Source organism: Myxine glutinosa, chromosome 4, assembly GCF_964187855.1.
Source record: "Myxine glutinosa chromosome 4, kmMyxGlut1.1, whole genome shotgun sequence".
In the NCBI taxonomy this organism is placed as follows: Eukaryota; Metazoa; Chordata; class Myxini; order Myxiniformes; family Myxinidae; genus Myxine; species Myxine glutinosa.
The window spans coordinates 118,121,038-118,145,018 of record NC_136264.1 but is presented as its reverse complement, the minus strand read 5'-3'; the positions used below and the strand labels follow the sequence as shown (position 1 = coordinate 118,145,018).

The window sequence follows — 23,981 nt, the reverse complement described above, 5'->3', positions numbered from 1 at the left end:
CTGTTTAATGCAAATTCACCTGTTAGATTAGATTTTCATGCAATAAAGAAACATTTGCACTAAAAATATACCTTTGTCTGCTTATCCTGTTGCCAACCTTTGTCCATCCATAATGCATTCCGCTCTCCCCATAAACTTTTGTTTTTTCCCTTCCTTCATTGCGTTATTTCCCTGATTATCTTCGCCCTCAATCTCATACGGATCTAGCAAATCAAAACCTGAAGATTCACATGACAGTCCAGCTTAGGCAGAATCAGCAGAGGTGGTGCAGTATGATCCTGAGGGATTCCTGATGAATCATATTTCCACCCAGAGCAAACAGGAGTCTGCAGCATCAGGGTAAAAGCTGTACGATTGGAGTTTTACGATACATTTGTGGCACAGCATTCTAAAGTGGTAACATACATCTGTTATTGAGCTTTCCATAAATTTTTTCCCACTTTCGAACAAAGTAAAGAAAAATCTAAATATTACTTCCCAGACACAGACACAACTTGCAAGTTATCACCTTGAACTGATAAAACATGCCATTTTGGAGAAACAACCCCAATGTGCTGGTAAGAGGGTACGTTTTATATTCGTAAACTTTATTGTGTGAAAACATCCCAGTACATTGCAATGACAAGTTAACGCAAAGATGAGGTGTGATCTTCTAGCATGAAGTCACAACCTTGCAGACAGTGAATGGTAACAAAAGCCAGTGATCACGCATGCTGTACTTAACTACATGTGAATGTTTTCCCCCTTTGACGACTCAAACAATCAAGCTGCAGTGTTTAATCCATTTGGCTTGGATTTGAGGCCAACGTTAGACCTCGTACAAAAAGGAAAGGGTTATCAAGGGGTTGGGGGATAAAGAGAGAAAATAAACCTCAAGTTAATTGGCTGATAGAAAGTTGGAGGATAACATGGGGCAAAGTTAGAAAAGGAAGTTGAGGGTTTGAAAAGGGTAGAGCTAAAACAGGAAGTGAAGAGTGAGGATATAATAGGTGTGAACAGCAAGGTTAGAGCTGAGGAATGGCTGAGGAATGTCGAAAGGCCTTCTCCTAGTGAGATATTAAGGTACTGTTACGTGAAATGGGCTTCCAGGCACGTGATCATCACCCCACTTGACAATCATAACATAGTCCCCACGCTCTTTCACTGTATAAGTCACAGAATAGTGTCGATTTCCTGTGTGCTTCACGTACACCTCCTCACATGGTGTGTGAGGTCCATGTACTCCGACCAGCAACATGTTGGTTCCTAAAGAAAGTTGGCAGTTGATTTGATGCATTTCCAAATAAAGGCGGAGCAGGGTAAAACGCTAAATAGTTTATTTTTAACAATTATTTATAGAGGGATATTTGTGACTAAACATTGTGTACTGTGGAGTTATTGCATGTAAAGAAACAAAAGAAAATCAAAAAATATAATTAGAGCAATGTGACTGTCGCCAATATGCCTCTGCATAGTCCCACAATGGGTAGATGCCCTCGTTCACTGTCCTAAAAATAAACAAGTTTTATTTTAAGTCCCTTCAGCTGTTTTCACGTATCTCATTTTCACACCAGACAGGACAGGTTTCACATTGATCGGTGAAGTGGTTTCAGAGAAGAGATTTTTAAAAACATCGGCTTTCAAGCTAATATGACTGCCACACGACGTGACATATGACCTTAAAAAATGCACACTCTGCATATGCATGGGTAGGGGATCATGTTTGTGAAGTTTCATGTTGATCGGATAAGGTTTGTTTTTCTATCCAAGTTGGCTGCCAAACCACGTGACCTACGATGTCATAATTTTCAAACTACATGCATCAATGGTGTTAGATGACATTTGTAAAATTTCGCATTGATAGGGTAAGCGGTTTCAGAGATATAATTATTTACTATTTTGCTTCAATCCAATATGGCTGCCACACCATGTGACCAATTATATTTTCGTGATCAACTTTTAATCGCCATGCCTAGTCAATGACACACGTAAAGTTGAGTCGATCGACTTGGTGGTTTGGGAGACGTTTTTTATAGGTTTTAGGTTAAATCCAATATGGCTGCCAAACCATGTGACCTATGATGTCATAAATTTAATATTTCAATACAAATGGGTCATAGATCATGTGCATGCAATTTCAGATTTTTATGATTATTCTATTAAAACATTTTTGGCTGGTATACCACTTCACCTATGATGTCATCATGATCATGCGTTTGTTCCCCATTGGGAGTACTTGACCAATGTGCCAAGTTTCAAATTTTCCCATTCAGCCGTTTCTGAGAAATAATGTAATTATTTGCGTTTAATCCAAGATGGCTGCCATACCACGTGACCTATGACATCACAATTATCATTAAAACATTCTGCACGGTGTCACTCCTACCCTGAAAGTTTCGTTTCAATCGGACACGTGGTTGCTGAGAAAAACAACGTTTAGCCCGCAAGGACGGACAACCCGAAAACTGTCTCTGGCCACCTTCAGGGGCGGAGACATAAAACGTTTTGTTTGTAATTCATACCTTATCACTTGCACCATTGTTGAAGCAATCATTCCCTTAGCATTATTGCTAATTTTCTGATTCAAAATATGTAGTCATAAATTTACTTTTTCATTTTAGTGGATATTAATGGCCTCATACGTCAAATCCTCAAGTACTTGAGATGCTAAAATGACAGCATAAGGAAACCTATAAGGACTGACTTATTTATTGCATCTAGAAATATGGTGAAATTGACATTTCCCCTACATAGCCCCTTCCTATCTTCAATATATTTCTGTTAAAAGGTCTCCAAAACGTCGTTTATGCCCCCCCTCCCCTTCTTCTTCTTTCCCTCGACCTATACAGCCATACACAACCTTTGCATGTTTATTATAGATACAGTTCCTCAAGTATTCACACTCCTTAACTTTTTTTTTTACATTTTGTTGTGTTACAGCCTGAATTTTAAATGGACTAAATTGAGATTTTTTTTATCACTCATCTACACATAATACCCTATAATGTCAAAGTGGAATTCTTTTTTCTCGAATTTTTTACAAAATAATTGAAAATGAAATACTGAAATATCTAATTTGCATTCGTATTGAACCCCTGAGTCAATAATTCATAGAAGTTCCTTTGACAGTGATTACAGCTTTGAGTCTTCTTGGGTATGTCTATCAGCTTTGCACATCTGGATTTGGGAGGTTTCTCCCATTCTTCCTTTCAGATTTGCTCAAGCGCTGTCAAGTTGGATGGGGAGTGTCGGTGAACAGCAATCTTAAGGTCTTTCCACAGATTCTCAATGGGATTCAAGTCTGAGCGTTGGCTGAGCCACTCAAGGACTTTCACGTTGTTGTTCTGAAGCCACTCCAGTGTTGCTTTGGTTGTATTATTGGGGTCATTGTCCTGTTGGAAAATAAATCTTCACCACAGTCTAATGTCTTTTGCACTCTGAAGCAGGTTCTCCTCAAGGATTTCCCTACATTTGGCTTCATTCATTGTTCTCTCTATCCTTACAAGTCTTGCAGTTCCTGCTGCTGAAAAGCATCCCCATAGCATGATGCTGCCACCACCATGCTTCTTGGTGGAGATGGTGTTAGATGGTTGATGAACTGTGCTCGGTTTCTGTCAGACGTAGTGCTTTGCATTCAGACCTAAGTGTTAAATTTTCGTCTCATCAGACCACAGAATCTTTTTCCTCATGCACTGAGAGTCTTTCACATGCTTTTTTGCAAACTCCAGGCATGCTGTCATGTGCCTTTTTCTCAGGAGTGGCGTCTGTCTGGCCCCTCTCCCATAAAGCCTCGATTTGTGAAGTGATTGAGACTGTTGTCCTTCCGGTAAGTTCTCCCATCTCAGCCAAATAACTCTGTAGTCCTGTCAGAGTGCATTGGGTTCTTGGTCACCTCACTGATCCAAGGTCCTTCTTGCCTGGTTGCTCAGTTTGGTCGGACGGCCAGCTCTACGAAGAGTCTGGGTAGTTCCATATTCTTTACATTTCCTAATGATGGAACTTTCAACACTAGGAATTGTTTTATACCCTTCCCCAGATCTATGCCTCCTCAAAATTATATCGCTGAGTTCTACGGACAGTTCTTTGAACTCCATGGAAGAGTTTCTGCTCTGACATGCACTGTCAATTGTGGGACTTTATTTAGAAATGTGTGTTTCTTTTAAAATCATGCCCAATCAATTGAATTGGCCACAGTTGGACTGCAATCAAGTTTAGAGACATCTCAAGGATGATCAAAGGAAAATGGATGCACCTGAGCTTAATTTGGAGTGTCATAGTAAAGGGGTTGAATACCTGGTGACAAGACATTTCAACTTTTTATGTTTAATTATTTTGTAAAAAAAGTCTATAAAAAATTCCACATTGATATGATAGTGTATTATGTGTAGATCAGTGACAAAATATCAATTTAATCCATTTTAAATTCAGACCAACAACAAAATGTGAAGAAAGTCAAGGGGTGTGAATACTTTCTGAAGGAACTGTAGATGTGCTCGATCCCATATGGGGATATACTCCCTCATACCTGCATTGCTGCAATCCACAGTAAAATTGTTCTTCTGTCCTGAGAAGGCCCGTGCAAGACCTGGGCCTCGAGATACAACTTTTGAAGCATCAGAGGAAAAGCGAGGTCCCACAGGACAGGGAGCAGACGAGAGTCCCGCACTGGTGGAGCGTGTGACTGTATCTACAAGCATAGATGACATCTCATGCAGACTGTGACCTCCAGCCAGTCGTGTTCCTGTATAGGAGAGGAAGTTTTTAGGATGACGTTTTGTAAATTATACTGAAATTTAAATGGGCATTAATCTCTACTTTTGCAGTGACATATGATGCGAACACAGTTTTTATTTTAGCTTTTCATATACAAGCCTGGTGTTGGCTTAGCGGTTTGGGCACAGGCTTGGGATCCGAGGATCATGGGTTCGAATCCCGGTCGATCGCTGAATTAACGCCAGGGGGGTTGACTCAGCCTGTCACCCTTCCGAGGTCGGCAAATTGAGTACCAGCTTGCTGGGATGAATGATCACGGTGTGTACCTCGATTTAAAACAGGTACACCGTATCCCTGTGCATCGTAAGAGGCGACTTAGGGTTGGCGTCAGGAAGGGCATCCGGCCATAAAAACATTGCCTCAAACAGGGAACCATGATTGTCATGGGGCCCGCAAGGCTAACCCCCGCTTTAGCGGGGAAAATGGCCTTAAAAACGATCATTCATTCATATACAAGAATGAGGCTCATGGAGGAACGAGATGACAAAGCAGAAATACAAAATTACAGTGTGGACATTTGGAATGAAGCTGAGGAACGAACAAACAGCAAATAAGTGAGAGGAGAGGAGAGGAGAGGAGAGGAGAGGAGAGGAGAGGGGTTAAGGGGGTAGGAAGAGAGGAGGAAATAGGGTAAGATTTTTATGGTAAGAGGAAATGAGAAAATGGGGTAGGAAGAGAAGAAGAAATGGTGTAGGAGGAGATGAGGAAATGGGGTAGGAAGAGAAGAAGAAATGGTGTAGGAGGAGATGAGGAAATGGGGTAGGAAGAGAAGAAGAAATGGTGTAGGAGGAGATGAGGAAATAGTGTCGGAGGAGAAGAAGAAATGGTGTAGGAGGAGATGAGGAAATAGTGTCGGAGGAGATGAGGAAATAGTGTCGGAGGAGATGAGGAAATGGTGTAGGAGGAGATGAGGAAATGGTGTAGGAAGAGATGAGGAATTGAGGTAGGAGGAAAGGGAGGGGGAGGAAGAGGAGAGGAGTAAAGGAAGGAGAGTTTGTCTGGAGTCTGCTCCTCTTCCTTTCCATCTTCCCATCTTCCACCCATTCTTGCTATCCAAAATCTCAGCCTATAGCATCCAAGGCCATCTCCACACTTAGCTTACTAACTTCCTCGACTCACATAGCCAGGATTTGGCTCTCAACGAAATACTTTCATATTATCTCCCTATTAAGGCTGGAGTTCCCCAAAAGAGTGTTCTGGGCCCAGTCAAATTCCAAATCTATCAACGATCTGTCTGGATCTGTCCACCAGACAGAACAGCCGGATGTATGCCTCTCTGGAAAATCCTCTGTCTATTTGCTGATGACTCAAAATAGGTGCGGAGTAAAGGTGATGTCACATCACTATGCTGATGACCCTCTGCTGTGACATCCCCCTCATCCTTCAGACAGGCAGGTTGCAGTCTCTTCCCTCTCTCAAGACCTTGACAAAATTACAAGCTGGTCAAACACTTGGAATGTGTCTTTCAATCCTGACAAATCTCACACTCACTCTCTTTGAAAGGACCATATGGCAACCTCCACCCACTCCGACCCCCATCTACTTTTCTTAGCAATCCTCTTGAGGAAGTTCACTCATTAAAATCCTGGGTTTACAGCCATGATCTTGCTTGGTCAAACCACATTTCAAAGTTGGCCTCTAAAGCCAGCCACCTAATGGGCATCCTCCGCCGTACAGTCCTTCATTGGCACACCTGAACTCATATCCACCTACAAGGCCTTGATCTGAAGCTTGAGTGAGTACTTCTCTCCCATCTGGACTGGCTCTCCTGACTCACATCAAGCTCAGCTTGATGCTGTGGAAACCAAGGCTTTCAAAATCATTGGAATCTCCCACGATGAAGCCGAGTCTATGGGCCGATCACTTTATCGTCGCAGACAGGTCGGTGGTCTGTGTCTTCTACCACTTCCTTTGTGGTATTGCCCCCTTTGATCTTTCCCTGCTTTGTGTCCCCTCCTCCCCCAACACCTAGGTTCCTGCAGGGTGCATATGGCCCATCAACCCCCTACTGGTGAAACCCCAAAAATCCAGAATCACTGCTCACCTCCACTCATTTGCTCCTCTTTTTTCCCCCACCTGTGGAACCAACTCCCACATTCTCAATGTCATTCTTCCCTCCATATCTTCAAGTTTATCAAAGTTATTAATAGACATTTATTAAGTATGTATTATCAAACTTTATTAAGTATGCAGACAATACCTCCGTTGTTGGCTGTCTTTCGGATCAATCGTCCTTTGTATTGTAACTCGATGAGATATTGATGCTGTGTACAAGAAATCAATGTAAAGAATGTATCTTCTTAGGACGTTGAATTAATTTGGTGTTAGTTCATGCGCAATGCGTGTGTTAACCAATTCGTTGCTGATCAGTGTTATTAGCCTTCCCCCGCGAAGTGGGAGACGGGGTTTTGCAATGACTTCTGTGAGTCTGGCTGAGCTGTAACTTTACCATTTGAGCTTTTGTCATCAAATTTTCAACAAAGCTTTATTATGATAATATGAAGAAGAGAAATTCATAATTTTGTCAAAAGGTCAAAGGTCATCGTGACCTACAATCATCAATTTTCATCCAATAGACTTGAAATTTTAATTTACAATTTGAGCATTGTCATCAAATTTTCAACAAAGCTTTATTATGAGAATATGGAGAAGAAAAATTAATAATTTAGTCAAAAGGTCAGCGTCACATAAAATCGTAAATTTTCATCCAATTGATCTGAAATGTTAAGAATTTGCATGTTGGGTCTTAAATTTTAAGAACTCGCAAATTCTTAGCCATTTTTTGTTTAGTCCATCTTCCATATTTTACCTGTTATTTTTATTATTTCGATGTTTTACGTTTCTACATGACATTCTGAACTTATAGTGCCACTGAAGAGGAAGTTCCAAAGAATACGGGACAAAGATTATTAAGACCTCCGTCGATAATCGCCATCTTAGATCATCCCCCGTCTAAAACCATGATCTTTTATACCCCCCACTAACCCCATCCCTCCCTTAAGCCCACATCCTTCCAAATTTCTGGTTTCTCCTTCCTGAAAGTTTGCTTCTGTATTCATTTTGTCCACCCTATGTGTCCTTCTCTACTCCTCTTTCCTCCCCACAGCCATTGTTTGTCCAAGTGTCCCTCTATTTTGTCATTTAACTCTGCTGTTGGCGTTTCCACCATCTCTCTACTACGCCTTCTGTTCTGTTGCGTCCTGATTCATTCAGTGTTCTAGCTTTTCCAGGAGCCTTGACTGTATACCAAAAAACAACGAGGAAAGGGAGGTGGATGAAAGGAAAGGGCGTATGGGAGAGGAGGAAGGGAGAAGGTGGGATGGGAGAGGGGTACAATAACCAGCAAGTCAGAGGGTTGGGTTTAGTCAGGTTAATGGCGGTAGAAATAAGTGCGAGTATGGATGATGGTTGATATTAAGTTGTAGTGCATCACCTGCATGAAGCCCTGGAGGGAAAAGGTGGTATTGAACAGCTTTGTGATCAAGAAGGTGGTTCTACACAGATTAAAAATAATAGAGGAACACAGTGTAGAGGGGTGCAGTGAACCTGGATTTTGGGAGTTTCTCCATGAGGGATTGGGGGAGGTCAGAGGGATGAGAGAGAGCAGGGGAATCTAGACTCGAGTCTGATGTGAGAGCGAGAGCCCTTGTGCTTCTACCTCATCACTGGAGATTGCAAAAACGTTGAGTGCTCTGCATACGAGAGATTTCAGGAGAGTCAGATGTAATGCTGAGTACCTGCCCCTCGGGGAGAGCAGTACTCCATCGAGCTATAGGTAATGATCTTGTAGGCTGTGGGCAGTTCTGACTCCTCATCAAGGAACTATTTAGAACGAAGGAGAACGTCTCATCTGTGCGTGGCTTTGGGGGACAACTTTTCAATCTGATCAGCCCAGGAGATATCATGGCTGACGGTGAGGCCTAGAATTTCAAGAGACTCTACCTCTTCACATGGCTGACCATGGAACTAGGTATCAGGGTTCATTTTATAATCCTTCTGGAGCAACAGGGCAAGAACGAAATTTTCCAGCATCAAAAGACATGTTCACTTGTCAGACCAATATATAATCAATTCAAGATCAGCAGAATGATGCCGCTATTGTCTGCCTGCCAGTGTGATGGAGGGCGGGTGGGCGTGGAGGTGTGGGGGCGAGGAGGGGCTGGGAGTGGAGTCACCGAGGAGGGCGAGTGGGGGTGGGTGGAGGTGTGGGGGTGAGGAGGGGCTGGCAGTGGAGTCACCTACAAAAACAGATTGTTTTTCAGAGCATCGGAGACCGTTTATCTCGATGGGGAACAATACTGGTCTCAAGACCCTGTCTTGAAGGACTCCAACCTCCAATGGGAGAGGAGAGGGTTCCATTCATAGCAATGCATTATCTGTGCAAGTAGAGGAAGTCAGAAAGCCCAGTAAGAAGGTGGACTTGTATGCTGTAGGCAACGAGCTTGACAAGCAGAGCTGGCTGCTTGAGATAAGTTTGGGTTACTTTGAGATATAGGGTCTCTGACTAACAGTTTGGGTTATATCCATGTCATACAGCTATGGGCATTGGGCATGCAGTAGCATCCATGGTCGAGTGAGCTGGACATAACCCAAACTGTCGGTTAGAGATTCAGTTTGAAAAGAGACAAGACTATGTTGGCAACAATGGTTTCCATGCCTTCGCTTTCTAATGGCAAGTCGGCTTACTGACCTGTATTGAAGATCTGCTTTTGCATCCTTCTTGTGATTGAGAGTAATGTGGCCAAATAATAACAGGTGAAGCAAGACCAGCATTTCAGAACATGGCTACTGGTGCCATATGGACCATTGCCAATGAAGAATTGAGGCTGGCCAGAACTTCCTCTACTTTCACGGGTATGAAAGACAGTCAAGAAAGCAGTGGACTTGAGGGGGTAAGATGGGCACCGAGTAGATGGGTTTGGGTACACGACTGACTTGTGAGGTTCTGCCTTGTCTCGAGTGGAGTTATATGTGAGGTCGTTTGAAATGAGCGAGGGGATGGAGGGGAAGCATACCCCCGAGATGGACAATTCGCCAGTATCGAGGAAGTTGAATAGCTGTAGTGTTAAACTACGAGATTAGCATGACGTTTTCTAGCTTTCCTTAGGATGGACGCACTTGATGCATGCCTTGAGGAGTGAACCAAAGTTGCCCTCAGTCAGGTATACCTTCCATGTTGAGAATGCAAACTGCTTGACTGCAACTGCTTCATGAAAGGATTCAGTGTACCACAGTCACAAGGATGAATACGATGGCCAAAAGATGGGATGCAATAAACCAGCGCATGATGATAGTAAGTTCTTGTGGAAGTATTCTGAGTGAGATGGCATCAACATCAGATGCTATGGAGATGGTCGTCCATTCCTTTTGTGAAAGGGCAGATTGTATTCTCTGCTAGTTGGCCTGTGCAACCAACCAAATTCTTTGGTTTTGAGCTTACACTTGAACAATAGCCAGATACACACACACACACACACACACACACACACACACACACACACACACACACACACACACACACACACACACACACACACACACACACACACACACACACACACACACACACAAGCTTTGACAATAAAGTGATCCAATGAGGAAAATGAGAGGTTGGATGGAAGGTGAGTCAATAATACCAGGTGTAAAAAGGAGAACATTCCAGTTGCACAAATCCAGGTTGAAAAATTTACAGACTGGTTCAAACCCACAGCAATACCTATGGCTGGTTGGTACAAAGCCAACACCCAGTCAGCTGGCATGTTGGCAGTTGAAGTTGGCACACATGAGGAATAGAGAGTTGGAAAGGATGTTTACGAGTCGATCCATTTTAGGAAGTTGATAAACTTGAAAATCTGCAGTTTATTTTAATCCAAAGATTAAATATGACATGCCATTGTCCCAAGCCTTACCTGTAACTTTGGCTTTAAATGGGCTACCAACAATGTGATAAGGCCCTCCAAACTTGATGGAGATGAGGTAACTGCCTGGCGCCATTGGCACATATGTTACTCGATAGCCCTCTGGCACCTCGACACAGTCCATCTTAACCTTGGATGGCCCATCAATGGTGACAGAGAGGGTTCCTGGTCCGGTTCTGCTTGTGTCAACAGTGAACTCTGCAGTCGCACCTGGGGCGGAAACAGAGTAGAAGCCTACATTTGAAGATATTATTTTTGGTATAACATGTAACATAATGGAACATGAAGCAATACAGTATTGTTGCAGGGATGTGATATGGGTTAAAGGGGGTAACAGTATCTATATAATAATAGCGTAAGGACTCGACTTTGTTATCCCTTTTACGCCGCACCCAGTGACCCAATGCCCACGGCACTAATGGATTTACGATCTACGAACCGCGCTCTTTGTTTATCATGGACAGCCATACTCGAAAAATCTGAATTCGCCGACGTTGGGGCCCAAAAGCATCCGATTAACTGCCGATACGACGCCATCTTACGACGCCATCGTATTGGCGTCTGCTGGGCGAAGGCGAAGCAAGCCGTCCGCTGATTGGACAGGCGAAGGCGAAAGCAAGCCGTCCACTGAGTGGACAATCCAGAGCATGCATTTGTGCCGGTGTCGGCGATCGTTGTTCATATACGCACTCTTCATTCTCATCTTTCTTCCTAACTCTTACTCGGACAAGCAAATCCCCTATGCCATCCATAATGGTACACTCTATCCATACACCACATCCTCCCTTCTGTGGTGTTCCACGGGTTTCGGCTAGTACATATATATATATATTTAAATATTAAATGTGTAGCATCGGAGGAGTATGGTATTTGAGTACAAGATTACAACTTCTCGAAATATGTCTAGACAAATTTTACTTGGACCCTTCAATCTATCAGTCGTACACTCTCCAGCAGCTGGCAATTAGCATTTCCACAGGACGTGAAAAATGCATTTAAGGCACGTGAAAGGGAGCACGAGATGCAGCAGTTAGAAAGATCGGCAGACGAAGATAAAGCACTCAAGATCGAGAGATGATAAAAGTGCTTATGATTGACAAACATTGGCCTAGGTGCTGCTGGATGTGCTGAGCTTGCAGAGAGGGCTCCTGAGACGCACTTTTCCGAACAAGCTGCGTTTCTTGTTCCTTCCTCAGTCGATGCGTAGAACGAGTAGTAACATCCTTCTGGGACTGGAAGCACACTGCCTCCATGGATGTTGCCAAGCTATAACCTCTGGGTATGCCGATGATCTTTGTTGTGTAGTTCCCTAGTGCGTCACGTTTGTCGAGTGGATGGTTTACGTAAGCGGCCATGGGTGCGGGCAAATCATAACTGTATAATCTCGGTCAGTACTGTATTTGCTGTTGATATGTGTTTTTCTCTCCTCCAATATCCCTTCCACATTTATTAAGTCTGATTACTTCAATTAACTTGTGTCAGCTGGTTTTGTGGTTCATTATTTGGCCAATAATCCCAGCATGGTTAAAAAGCACGACGAGGGAAATTGGTGCCCTCAAAGGAGGTTTTTAAAAATATAAAACTACTGCCGCTTCACCAAAGCCACCACTCAGGCTTCCATCCTGTTTCAAAGGGCGATCCGGACAGAGCGTCAGATTTTCATTAGAGTTATCTGTACGCCGAAAAACGAAGTTGGATGGCGTATGGTTTCTTTCAACGATGCATTGCTAAATTGCTACATTGCTCACCGCAGGCAGGTTGGTGGTCTTTCCGTCTTCTACCGACTCCTCTCCGGCCTTGCTCCCCCAGCTCTCTCTGGGCTCTGCCGCCCCAAATATTCCTACAGGTCGCACAAGATCTGCCTGCAACCCTCTTATGGTTAAACTGCCAAAATCAAGACTCTCTGCTCACCTTCACTCCTTCATTCCTCTTTTCTCCCGCCTCTGGAACAAACTCCCTCACTCTCTTCAATCCCACTCCTCCCTCCAGGTCTTTAAAACGGCTGTTCACCACCATCTCTCATCTTCCCCAATCCAAAACCTTGATCTTTTCTACCCCCGCTAATTTCACCCCAAATCTACTTTTTTGAGGTGACTTTTGTCTTCTTTCCTGGAAGTCCTTGGTGTCCTTCCGTTTTATACCTATCCTGCCTCCCCCCAGGCCCTCTGCCTCCCACACATCTCCCGATGTCCCTGCCCTCAAATGTTGTGTTTGTGTGCTTCCTCCCCTTCTCTCCCCATCTTGTCGACCGCTCCCATTTTTATATACTTTGTTTACTTGTTTGTTTGATTTGTTTGTTTGATAAATGTTAGCTCTTTCACGAGCCTCGACTCTGTATACAAAAAAAAAAAAAAGAAAAAAAAAGCAGAGAATGGACACACAGATATGCGTTGGTGTTGCAAGGTGATAAAGGCCAAGATGTGGGTGGAAACAGACAGTTGAGTTGAGGCCTACGGCAGACAGAACAGCTGGAGAGAGAACTCAGAGAGGCATGGAGGGTGCCAGAGAAAGGAAATTTATAAAGAATACTGATCAGTGTGTTTGCTTCTTGTCCTTCCCATGCCTTTGTTTAATGGACCCTGTTTTTCCTACTGGATTATCGGATTTGTGTGCGGTTCAGATTTGGAAATGGTAAATAACAGTGCAAGTCAGACCGCGGCCATTATAAAAGTGGCGTGAAAACCCGGGATGAAAGGAGGGCAATCACCGGTCACCCTTTTAGACGCACTGCTGAGCAAGAACGAGTGAACGTGTGCAGCGCTACTGTGCGTGCCTCACCGAGGAACAACTGGAAGTCACAAGAACTGAAAACAGAACACCATCAATGGCAGTGAGCAGCAGCGCATGAAGAGCTACTTGAGGCTGTGAGAGCAGAAGACAGGCAACAACACTGCAGAACAGAAATGAGTCAAGATCAAAGTGTGAGAGCAGAAGAAAGGGAGAGGCAACAACACCGCGGAGCAAGAATGCGTGATGAACAACGTAAAGGCCATGCGAGCTGAACAGAGAAGACGTTAATGCCTGAGACGTGCAGTTCAATGTCAGGACAACAATGATGTGCCACCTTACTATTTTGGCGGATGACCAACGTGTCAATACTGTCATGTGCTCCAATTTCCTGGTGAAAGCTTGAACTGGTGCCATAATCAAAAAGTTGCCTCGACTGCCCTATCCCAGTATCCTCCTGGTCTTTTAAATCATGATTCCTCCAAGGTAAATAACTTCTGAACCACCATAGTAAATTACAACAGCTCTTTTTAATTTGCTTTCTTCAGGGCTCAAATAACCACACCCCCTGGTCGTGGCACCGACTGTTTTTGCATACATGGTCGAGTATACCATTGCACGACAACCCTTTACCCTCCTCAGGAGGGGGAGGGGGACAGCCGATGTCCGCAGGTTTCTCTGCGAGTACAATATAATAGAAAGTAGTATTTAGAGTTGTCAGGATAGCTGAGAGGATACAATGCACACTTGCAGCTGAGCAGTCTCACTTGGGTTTGAATCCCGACCCAGCTATAAACTGTCACCCAGGTGCTCCGTATGAAGGGTGAGGTGTGTATATGTGTGCCCAGGGCCTGCGCCAGACTATTTTGCGCCCTAGGCAAGGCCAGCTACTTCCATCCCCTCCCCCCCCCCAATTTTTTTTTTGCCAACTTCGATTATTCAAAACAGATGTCTTGCAGAAAAAATAAAAAGCAGAAAACTTGAAACTGCTAAATTTATTTTAAATTGCAAAAATAAGTACCGTAAGATGCCAACAGCACCAATATTAAAGGCGCAATATCCATAAATATGGCAGTGGCCCTGTTACCCCACGCTTTGGGGCAAATGGGTTCACTTAAAAAAAATATGACTACATGTGGTTTGCAATGCAAAATAAAGAAAGTGGTCCCTTTATGAGTGTGTGAATGGAAATTACAGATAAACAAAACAGTTTTTGGTTTGAGCAATAAGTTTTAGATATGCAAAATCAAAATTTTAAATAATCAATCTTTGATTATCTTTCGCAAATACAAAAGAAAATATTTTAGCACACAAATCATTTTGAACTAAAGGGCACTCGGTATACTGTGTCCGGTCTTAAAACAATAATTTGTATAAAACTGTGACCCTTTAAGATGCAGTAATGCGCCCCTCTGATGTCTGCGCCCTAGGCGGCTGCCTAGTTGGCCTTATGGTAGCACCGGCCCTGTGTGTGCCATCCTTTGGATGGATGATAAAGTAGGTGCTCTGTCTGCAAGTATAAGATGGAGGACGTCAAAAATCCCACGGTGTCCCTTGCAAAGAGATGGCGAATTATCACCGGCACTCTAGTAAATTTAAGAGCCTGGTGTTGGTTTAGTGGTTAGGGTGCCGGCTTGGGATCCTAGGATCCTGGGTTCGAATCCCGGTCGATCGCTGAATTAACGCCAGGGGGGTTGACTCAGCCTGTCATCCTTCCGAGGTCAGCAAATTGAGTACCAGCTTGCTGGGATGAATGATCACGGTGTGTACCCCGATTTAGAATAGGTACACCGTATCCCTGCACATCGAAAGAGTGTGACCAAGGGTTGGTGTCAGGAAGGGCATCCGGCCATAAAAACATTGCCTCAAACAGGGAACCATGATTGTCATGGGGCCCGCAAGACTAACCCCCGCTCTAGCGGGGAAAATGGCCTTAAAACGATCATTCATTCATATATTCACTCTAGTAAATTTAAAATTTCTATCACTTTTAGTCAAACGTCAGGCTTAACCAGGTGTTTATCCCTTTGTGAATCACCCTGTAGCTGTTGTGGTAATTTTGCTTTCTAAGTTGAGTACATTATTATTTTGATGATCCATTTTATTAACAATACTAATGGGTTAATTTTGATTGTCTCAGATTAGATGCTGTCAGGCAATGGGACAAAGGTGGGGATTATTCAAGAGCATGCAGATGATGCCATAAGGCACAAACTTCTGTAGGCCCACATCTGGGTAACTCCTTCTCATCTATATTGGGGCATTGACATGGCACATGTAGTAATTTGCACAATATATATTTTGGTTCAAATACCTGTCAAGTCCTGACATACCCATCAACTTACCCTTGCCATGTGTCGCCCCTAAAAAGAACTGCTTTACCGCAATGCTATTGCTTTAATGAATGCGCTTACTGATGTGATCCTTCTTCAAATGTCCTTGCATTACAACACAATTTTTTCAAAATAAATGTCAATCAGACATAAAATCTCTGCATAATCTTCCAGTTGCCTTAAAAAAGTTACCTTCTTGGTAATATGCTCTGAGGTTTATAGCTGATTGCCCAAACATTAAGAGCAGGTGTGTTTGCATGTGCACCAATCCACCTGTCCCCACTTCTACCCAATATATCAGATGTAGTAATAACAATAATAATTCATGCCACTCCCCTAATCCAAGACATTTACAATTAGGTATGGATCGTCAGTGGACGTCAAGTGCTTATTGCACGATTGGCTGACAGACTTTTCATATATATTGATGCCAATTATATATATATATATATTCAGATACCCAAGGTTTTGAAACGTTTAAGATTAAAATTCTTCACTAAAAGTCAAAATCAAAATAGTGTGCTTAGGCAGCAGGAGCATACACCAAGATGTAACCACTACACTCTGCCATCATGTAATGCTTGATAACTCAACCCACCTGTGGTGCCTCCCTCAAGACCCAGCCCATATGCCAGGACCTGTCCTGGATCCCCAGAATGCCCTGGTTCTCCAACGCGCACACGGAATGGACTTCCAGGAATGTGACTTCCATTGAATTTCACAGCGAGCGTATGCTCGCCATTTTCCCGGGGTATGAACCGCACTGCATATTTGTCTCCAAGAGTGGCCAGTGCCACAAGGAAGGAAGAGAGAAGAAGGCACAGTTTAAAACATCCGATAGAGTTCACACGCATGAAGGCTTACATCAGATTTAAGGTGACTGGAGCCTTCAACATAAAAAAAATTAAAAAAAATAAAAATTGAGTTTTGGATTATTTAAATGGATTTATTCCAGGATGACAACCTAAAACAATTGGATCTCATTAACATTTGTCGAAAAAAAAATGATTCAAGAACAGCAAGACAGCATTATATTAAATAATATAAATATTTATTTTAAAGAATTTAAAAATAAAATAAAAACTTACCATGTTCGAGCTCGGACACATGGCACTCCTCTATAGCTCCTGAGGGTGCGTGGACTTTTGCGTCAATGAGACCTTTTGCACCATTGAGGTGAACTGCAAATGATGCTGGATAGTTGACCTTTAACCCCGATTCCTATTGGGTGAAAAGTCAGAATAGTTCCCAACAAGCTTTAGCAAAGTTTATCTGCAGTTATTTTCCCCTACCATTGTGTTTTTGATGAAGTTGCTACTCTTGTATATTGTATTCAAAGTGGAAACTTCAACCATGTGGTCCAAGAAACGACAGTCTAGCATCAAATATTGTTTGTTATACCACCAGAGCCCAATCACCCGCCTCGGCCTGAGACACCAGAGAAGCGTTTGCAGGCAGCACAAATCACCTGATTCTCCCTCCCCGCACCCAGCAAACCCCATCTCCCAACCCTCATTCACCTGCCAAATCCCATGCATGGAAGCAAGAAGTGAAAGTTGAAAAGGAGGTAGAGGATAACGAGGAATTATCTCCTTGTTGAAGTGTTGCAAGCTATTAATTCTCTCCACAAGATAAAAAGAAGAAGAGAAATGACTCGCTGCACATTTGCTGTGGAACAGCAACAAACAAAAGCCAGAAAAGGCAGCTCAGAGGATGAGGCAGGTGAGGAGGTTTTGTTTGGGTATTTTGTGCTGGGCAAGGCTGCAATGCAGTATGCCGAGCCACACAAACGCTCCTCTCGTGCCTCACCTGAAGGCTGGTGACGGTGAGGAGTCGTGCATCGTCAGAGCAGGCGATGGCCGGCACCAGGAATGGGCTTTCAGGAATGTGATCGTCATTGAACTTCACCGACACCTCATAGTCACCTGTGTGCAAGGGAAGTAGGGAGGTGGCAAAGTGTTAACAAGAAGACATTCTTCTTCAAAACTGGAATGTTCCATAAGAACTTTGTCATCGTTTGAAAAGACCTGTACCTAGTTTATGCTTATTGTAAAGCACAAAGTCAAAATCGACTATTTTTGCCAACTAATCTTTCACCCAGTTTTTAACCTTGAACAACCTTTTATTGGCATAACCACATGTTTTACCTTTGCAATCACCCACCTGGTTCCTCAACAACATAGGAGACCCCACAGGAACCATCCTTGCGATCCTCAAACGAAATGTCTGCCTTGCTCGGTCCCTCGACGGCGATAGACAAACCACCTGCCCCAGCCTCTCTTGTCCAAATGCTGAATTCAGCTACAAAATAATATTGCAATAAGAGACCGAGGACAGATTGTGAGGAAGAGAACAATAAATATGAAGTATAATGGGGTATAGGTATACTATTTTGCCATACTTACCAGGTATTCCTGTTTCCACATGCTCCAGTCCTGGACCACCGGCACGCACCTTGTGGGGTCCTCCTTCACCCAGTGGTCCTACAGTGAATTGGAAGGGACTGCCCGTGACGTGCCTGTCACGATACTTGACGCTGACGGAGTGTGGGCCGATTTCAACCGGAACGAAGCGGACATTGTAAGTTCCACCACCTCCATCCTTAATCTCGGCTGGTTGTACATGCCCCGATGGGCTTGTCACTTCTGCTGAAAGGTCCGCCTTGTCGATTTCTGGTACAAGAAAACATTAGGCAAAACAATTATCATCATATTTAATTAATATTGACTGCCTGTCTTGACTTCCTGCATTTTTTTTTCTGCTCCTTGGACAATTTATCTTGTAACATTTTATGTTAAAATCTATTATTTTATTTAAAAATCTGTAATGTTTTCAAGCTTAAATTGGGATCTTTTTGTAAATAAATAAATAAATCGAAGTTTATCACCAAAAGATGAAAACTCAAAACGCTATCATGCTTCTTAGAGTAATTGAAGCAAAGCTCAAGAGTGGTATATTTTTCTCTCCTAATTGGTCTTGAAGAGCTATTTTAAGAAGCTGTCAAGAAAAATACCAGGAAGAGAATAAAGCAGAGTGAGAGGAGCATCAGTTAGATTTTAAAAGCAGCAAAGTTTGCAGCATCGGCACACGTCACACCTTACCTCCACACGCCTGAGTACAGCAAGCACAGCAGTAGGAAGGAGAAGGAAAATATAGGTGGGAGAGGCAGAGGACACAAAGGTTAGCAGCTGGATTCGAAACAAGGCCACAAATGGAGGAAGCCTAAGAAATAAACTAGCAAGACAACCAAGGTCAGCGGTTTCAAGCATTTGATACTTTTAGTAACGTCATCACTTGGTCTTCTCTTCCCATTGTGGTGTGTGTTTTCTTGTTCAAAGCCAGCTATATCAGCAGCCAGTAAAATGGCAGGAAAAGGAGACAGCTTCAGGGGCACCACTACTCATTCATACAATAGCTACTCTCCAAATACATCAATGTACCTTTTAGAGATTGACCGGTTATGTGAATGACCATGATGGACTTGTATCAGTTGATCAAGGATAATTTGGACATTTCATATACAAAAGAAAAGGGGGTGGCAAAGAGGGTGGTAATTAAGAGAGAAAAAGAAGAAAAAAAATCCCCCAAAAATCATCAAATACATTTACTAGCTCCTCTATGATACTTAATCCCTGTGAAGATGCAATGAAGCCACACGACAAGCCACTGACCTGGAATTTTGAGGGTCACATCACACATACTGCCCACAGATGCCACAGAAGGCTCTCGCTGCCTCCGTGTCACCATCTGACGCATGCGGCCCTCCCCAGTCACCTTCACACTAAATGGGCTGCCTGGAGATCACAGATAGAAGTCATCAAATTGTCAAAGTTAAGCTCTTGTTCTCTTTTCAAAACTATACGATTTTTCAAATGATCCACAAATTACATGTGCACCTGGCACGTGCTCGTCAGCAAATTTGATGCTGACGATGTAGTTTCCTGGTTCCATAGGGCAATACGAGATGCGGCACGTTCCATCTTCCAAGTCTTCACAGTTGATATCAACCTTGCTTGGGCCTTCGATGGCGAGGCTTAACCCACCGTAACCTATCAAAAATCAACAGTTTAGATTCGCATATTTGGAGTTTTTATTTGATATAAAAGTCAATCAAAATATTTGAGGAGTTATCGAAACAAGTCATTGTATTCAATGGAGCATTTATATAGAATGGTGTGACCAAATGTAAAGGATAAAATAAAGCAAGTAAAATTTGAAATGTGGTATCGGTGGATAACAATATGGGACAAAGAAGAAGAATATTCAGAAGCAATGCAAATTTGCATCAAGACCACTCACCAGCATCACGTGTATCCACTGTAAAATATGACATCTCAAAGGTCTTTCCTTCCTGTAAGCCAGGCCCAGCAACTTTTACTTTAGCGGCATCTCCAATTTCTGATGCTCCCACCATCACCTTGAAGGGGCTGTTGGTTACGTGGCACCCATTCTTTTTCACATTCACCAAATGTTCACCCACAGCCTTGGGTGTGAAAGATACACCTGCAATGACATGCGTTCATTCTCCTTTTTATCAAAAAAATAAATACACAGCCAGGTCCACGCCTGAGCAATTGGTTGAACGCAACAGAATCGCTTGAATGTGAGCTCAAGGAATAGCACCAAAGCATTCCACCCTACCGATGTGTCCACTGGGCAAACGCTTTAGCAAGCAAGGCTCCTCATGCCCAGATGGAGAGGTGATGGTGGCTGACAGTTGGCTCAGATCATTCTCCAGGACCTGCAGCGCTATATCTTGACAACCACCCATGTTCAGCTGCGAAGTCCTCAAAGATTTGTCTCCTGGTACACAATACATCTTCTGTGAGTTAAAAAACAACCTCAGGATGTCTTCCAAATATTTGATTTGAGAACCTGACTTTCAACTCTCGTTTAGCCACAGATGTTACAGTTGTATTGCGAGAGGCATTACATTTTTTTTTTTTTTTTTTTTTACAAATGACAAAATAGTTCTCTGACGTTTTCACTTTTCTTCAAATATTATATGTGCATAATTAGTCAAAAAGTATTACATTTACATAATTAGTCAAATAATATACGAATGTATTTTGAGTTATTTATTTAAATTGATATATGTGGGAAAATTACATGCCCAGACCAGGAATCAAACCCAGGTCCTCTGGTGGACCTGGGTTCGATTCCAGGTCGAGGCAGGTAATTTTCCCACACATCAATTTAATCATTTAATCCTGTTCATTAATGTAATTTATTTATTTATTTATTTTTATGCAGGTGAACGTCTTCAGCTGTGTTCGCAAGATAATCTGAAATGTTCAGCATTTCCTATCTGAACCGATGACTCTTGCTCAGATCAACAACAACAACAACAACAACAACAACAACAACAACAACAACAACAACAACAGGCATTTTAAGGCCATTTTCCCTGCTAGAGCGGGGGTTAGCCTTGCGGGCCCCATGACAATCTTCTCCATTTTGCCCTATTTTCTGCATCTCTCCTTGTTAACCCCCTTGCCCGCATTTCTTCTTCCACCATCTTTAGCCAAGTCTTTCTCGGTCTTCCCCGTCCTCTACTTGCTCGGTCTTGCTCAGATCCGAGGTTAAAATTCCATACATTCTGTCCATTGTCCAAATGAGTCCTTACAATTAATGTAAAATTACTGTGTACCAATGTCTTTGTCCTGCATGTGTTTTCTATCCAAGCTACAATATCTTATCAGAGCTAGATTAAAAACATCCCATTAATTCCCAAGATTTTGGATCTGGAATAAAGTTTTAGCATTTACATGGAATATTAATACGGGCCAGGTAGCAAAGAAGTTGGCATTACGAGATGGCGTGGTTGTCGATCCTGCAATTAGCATTGGCACACAGCGACTCTCACCCTCGGATCACGAGTTACACCCAACCAAATGAATTTGCTCTGTTCACAGAGATTTAATCCATGCTACTAATCTAATCAGTGGTCCCAAAAGGTTGATGTAGTCCAAAACGGATGTACTCAGTTATACGCTCACATGCATTGCACACACATGCGCACACACTGTGCCTGTGAAAACTTGTGGATTTTGTTTGAAGCAACTTTTGCTTATTGTGAGCATCTCGTTCATTGAAAGATTTTGAACATCCCACATTAGACATACCAGTGATCCTGGCAGTGAAGGGACTCCCAGAGATATGCTTGTCATCAAACATGACGACAAGGCTGTAGTCTCCTGGTGCAGTCGGCAGGTAGGACACAGAGCACGTGCCATCTTTGTTGTCCGTGCACGTTATCTCAGCCTTGGATGGGCCCTCCACTGCCAAAGACAAACCACCTGTGCAGACAGCGATAAGCATCTAAGTCCTGGAGATAAGATTAAGTTATCCTCAAGCGTTAACATCAAAAATAATGTAAACATCAATTTTCACTCCTGCAATCCTTACAAGGCATTTGTACACAGTACAGTTTGTAGTGTTCACCATTGTAGACCACGGCTGCTGCATCGAGTATTCTGCTTGACGTCGTGGTAGTGAAAGCTCTGCGTAACATTGCCACTACCCATCCTCAGGCCGAATCTTTAAAACTGCTTCTCTATCACTGCAAGTAGGGCAGATGTCAGGGACATCATGCTCTTCTACCACCACCTCAATAGAAAGTCTCTTGTAGAAAAAGTTGCATGTGGTCATCTACGAACTCACTTCATGTTAACATCTCCAAGTCTGAGCTTCAGGTCACTTTGAACTTTTCGCATCACTTTGTGCACCTCTTGCTGTTAAACTTTCAGTAGTTAACTTTCCACTTTTTGCTGCTCAGCTTACTCTTCCGTTAACCATATCGATGTAATGGGGGGGGGGGGGGGGGGGGAGCTATCTTCATCAGAGATATCTTCATCAGAGCTATCTTTATCAGAGATATCTTTATCAGAGCTATCTTCATCAGAGATATCTTCATCAGAGATATCTTTATCAGAGATATCTTTATCAGAGCTATATTCATCAGAGATATCTTCATCAGAGATGTCTTCATCAGAGCTATCTTCATCAGAGCTATCTTCATCAGAGATATCTTCATCAGAGCTATCTTCATCAGAGATATCTTCATCAGAGATATCTTTATCAGAGATATCTTCATCAGAGATATCATTATCAGAGATATCTTTATCAGAGATATCTTCATCAGAGATATCTTCATCAGAGATATCTTCATCAGAGATATCTTTATCAGAGATATCTTCATCAGAGATATCTTTATCAGAGATATCATTATCAGAGATATCATTATCAGAGATATCTTTATCCGAGCTATCTTTGTCAGAGCTATCTTTATCTGAGCCATCTTTATCAGAGATATCTTCATCAGAGATATCTTCATCAGAGATATCTTTATCAGAGCTATCTTCATCAGAGATATCTTTATCAGAGATATCATTATCAGAGATATCATTATCAGAGATATCTTTGTCAGAGCTATCTTTGTCAGAGCTATCTTTATCTGAGCCATCTTCATCAGAGATATCTTAATCAGAGATATCTTCATCAGAGATATCTTAATCAGAGATATCTTTATCAGAGATATCTTTATCAGAGATATCATTATCAGAGATATCATTATCAGAGATATCTTTATCAGAGATATCTTTATCAGAGATATCTTCATCAGAGATATCATTATCAGAGATATCTTTATCAGAGATATCTTTATCAGAGATATCTTCATCAGAGATATCATTATCAGAGATATCTTCATCAGAGCTATCTTCATCAGAGATATCTTTATCAGAGATATCTTCATCAGAGATATCATTATCAGAGATATCTTTATCAGAGATATCTTCATCAGAGATATCTTCATCAGAGATATCTTCATCAGAGATATCTTTATCAGAGATATCTTCATCAGAGATATCTTTATCAGAGATATCATTATCAGAGATATCATTATCAGAGATATCTTTATCCGAGCTATCTTTGTCAGAGCTATCTTTATCTGAGCCATCTTTATCAGAGATATCTTCATCAGAGATATCTTCATCAGAGATATCTTTATCAGAGCTATCTTCATCAGAGATATCTTTATCAGAGATATCATTATCAGAGATATCATTATCAGAGATATCTTTGTCAGAGCTATCTTTGTCAGAGCTATCTTTATCTGAGCCATCTTCATCAGAGATATCTTAATCAGAGATATCTTCATCAGAGATATCTTCATCAGAGATATCTTTATCAGAGATATCATTATCAGAGATATCATTATCAGAGATATCTTTATCCGAGCTATCTTTGT

The 23,981-nt window shown here is 42.4% G+C and overlaps 1 protein-coding gene across 4 annotated transcripts in view; it reads right to left on the bottom strand.

Moving 5' to 3' along the window:
* Nucleotides 1-566: 566 nt before the first annotated feature.
* LOC137425121 (filamin-C) overlaps nucleotides 567-23,981 on the bottom strand; it is a 182,622-nt gene continuing 159,207 nt past the window's right edge. For all 4 annotated transcript variants that reach the window (XM_068113228.2, XM_068113230.2, XM_068113229.2 and 1 more), the window contains 13 exons: nucleotides 21,856-22,029; nucleotides 20,372-20,533; nucleotides 20,030-20,233; nucleotides 19,627-19,779; nucleotides 19,402-19,524; nucleotides 18,136-18,402; nucleotides 17,894-18,031; nucleotides 17,540-17,655; nucleotides 16,819-16,951; nucleotides 16,329-16,505; nucleotides 10,662-10,880; nucleotides 4,505-4,720; nucleotides 567-1,245 (listed from right to left, as the gene is read on the bottom strand). In XM_068113228.2, the coding sequence (XP_067969329.2) occupies nucleotides 1,058-1,245; nucleotides 4,505-4,720; nucleotides 10,662-10,880; nucleotides 16,329-16,505; nucleotides 16,819-16,951; nucleotides 17,540-17,655; nucleotides 17,894-18,031; nucleotides 18,136-18,402; nucleotides 19,402-19,524; nucleotides 19,627-19,779; nucleotides 20,030-20,233; nucleotides 20,372-20,533; nucleotides 21,856-22,029 (2,270 nt within the window). In that variant the 3' untranslated portion in view covers nucleotides 567-1,057. The remainder of the gene's footprint in view (nucleotides 1,246-4,504; nucleotides 4,721-10,661; nucleotides 10,881-16,328; nucleotides 16,506-16,818; nucleotides 16,952-17,539; nucleotides 17,656-17,893; nucleotides 18,032-18,135; nucleotides 18,403-19,401; nucleotides 19,525-19,626; nucleotides 19,780-20,029; nucleotides 20,234-20,371; nucleotides 20,534-21,855; nucleotides 22,030-23,981) is intronic.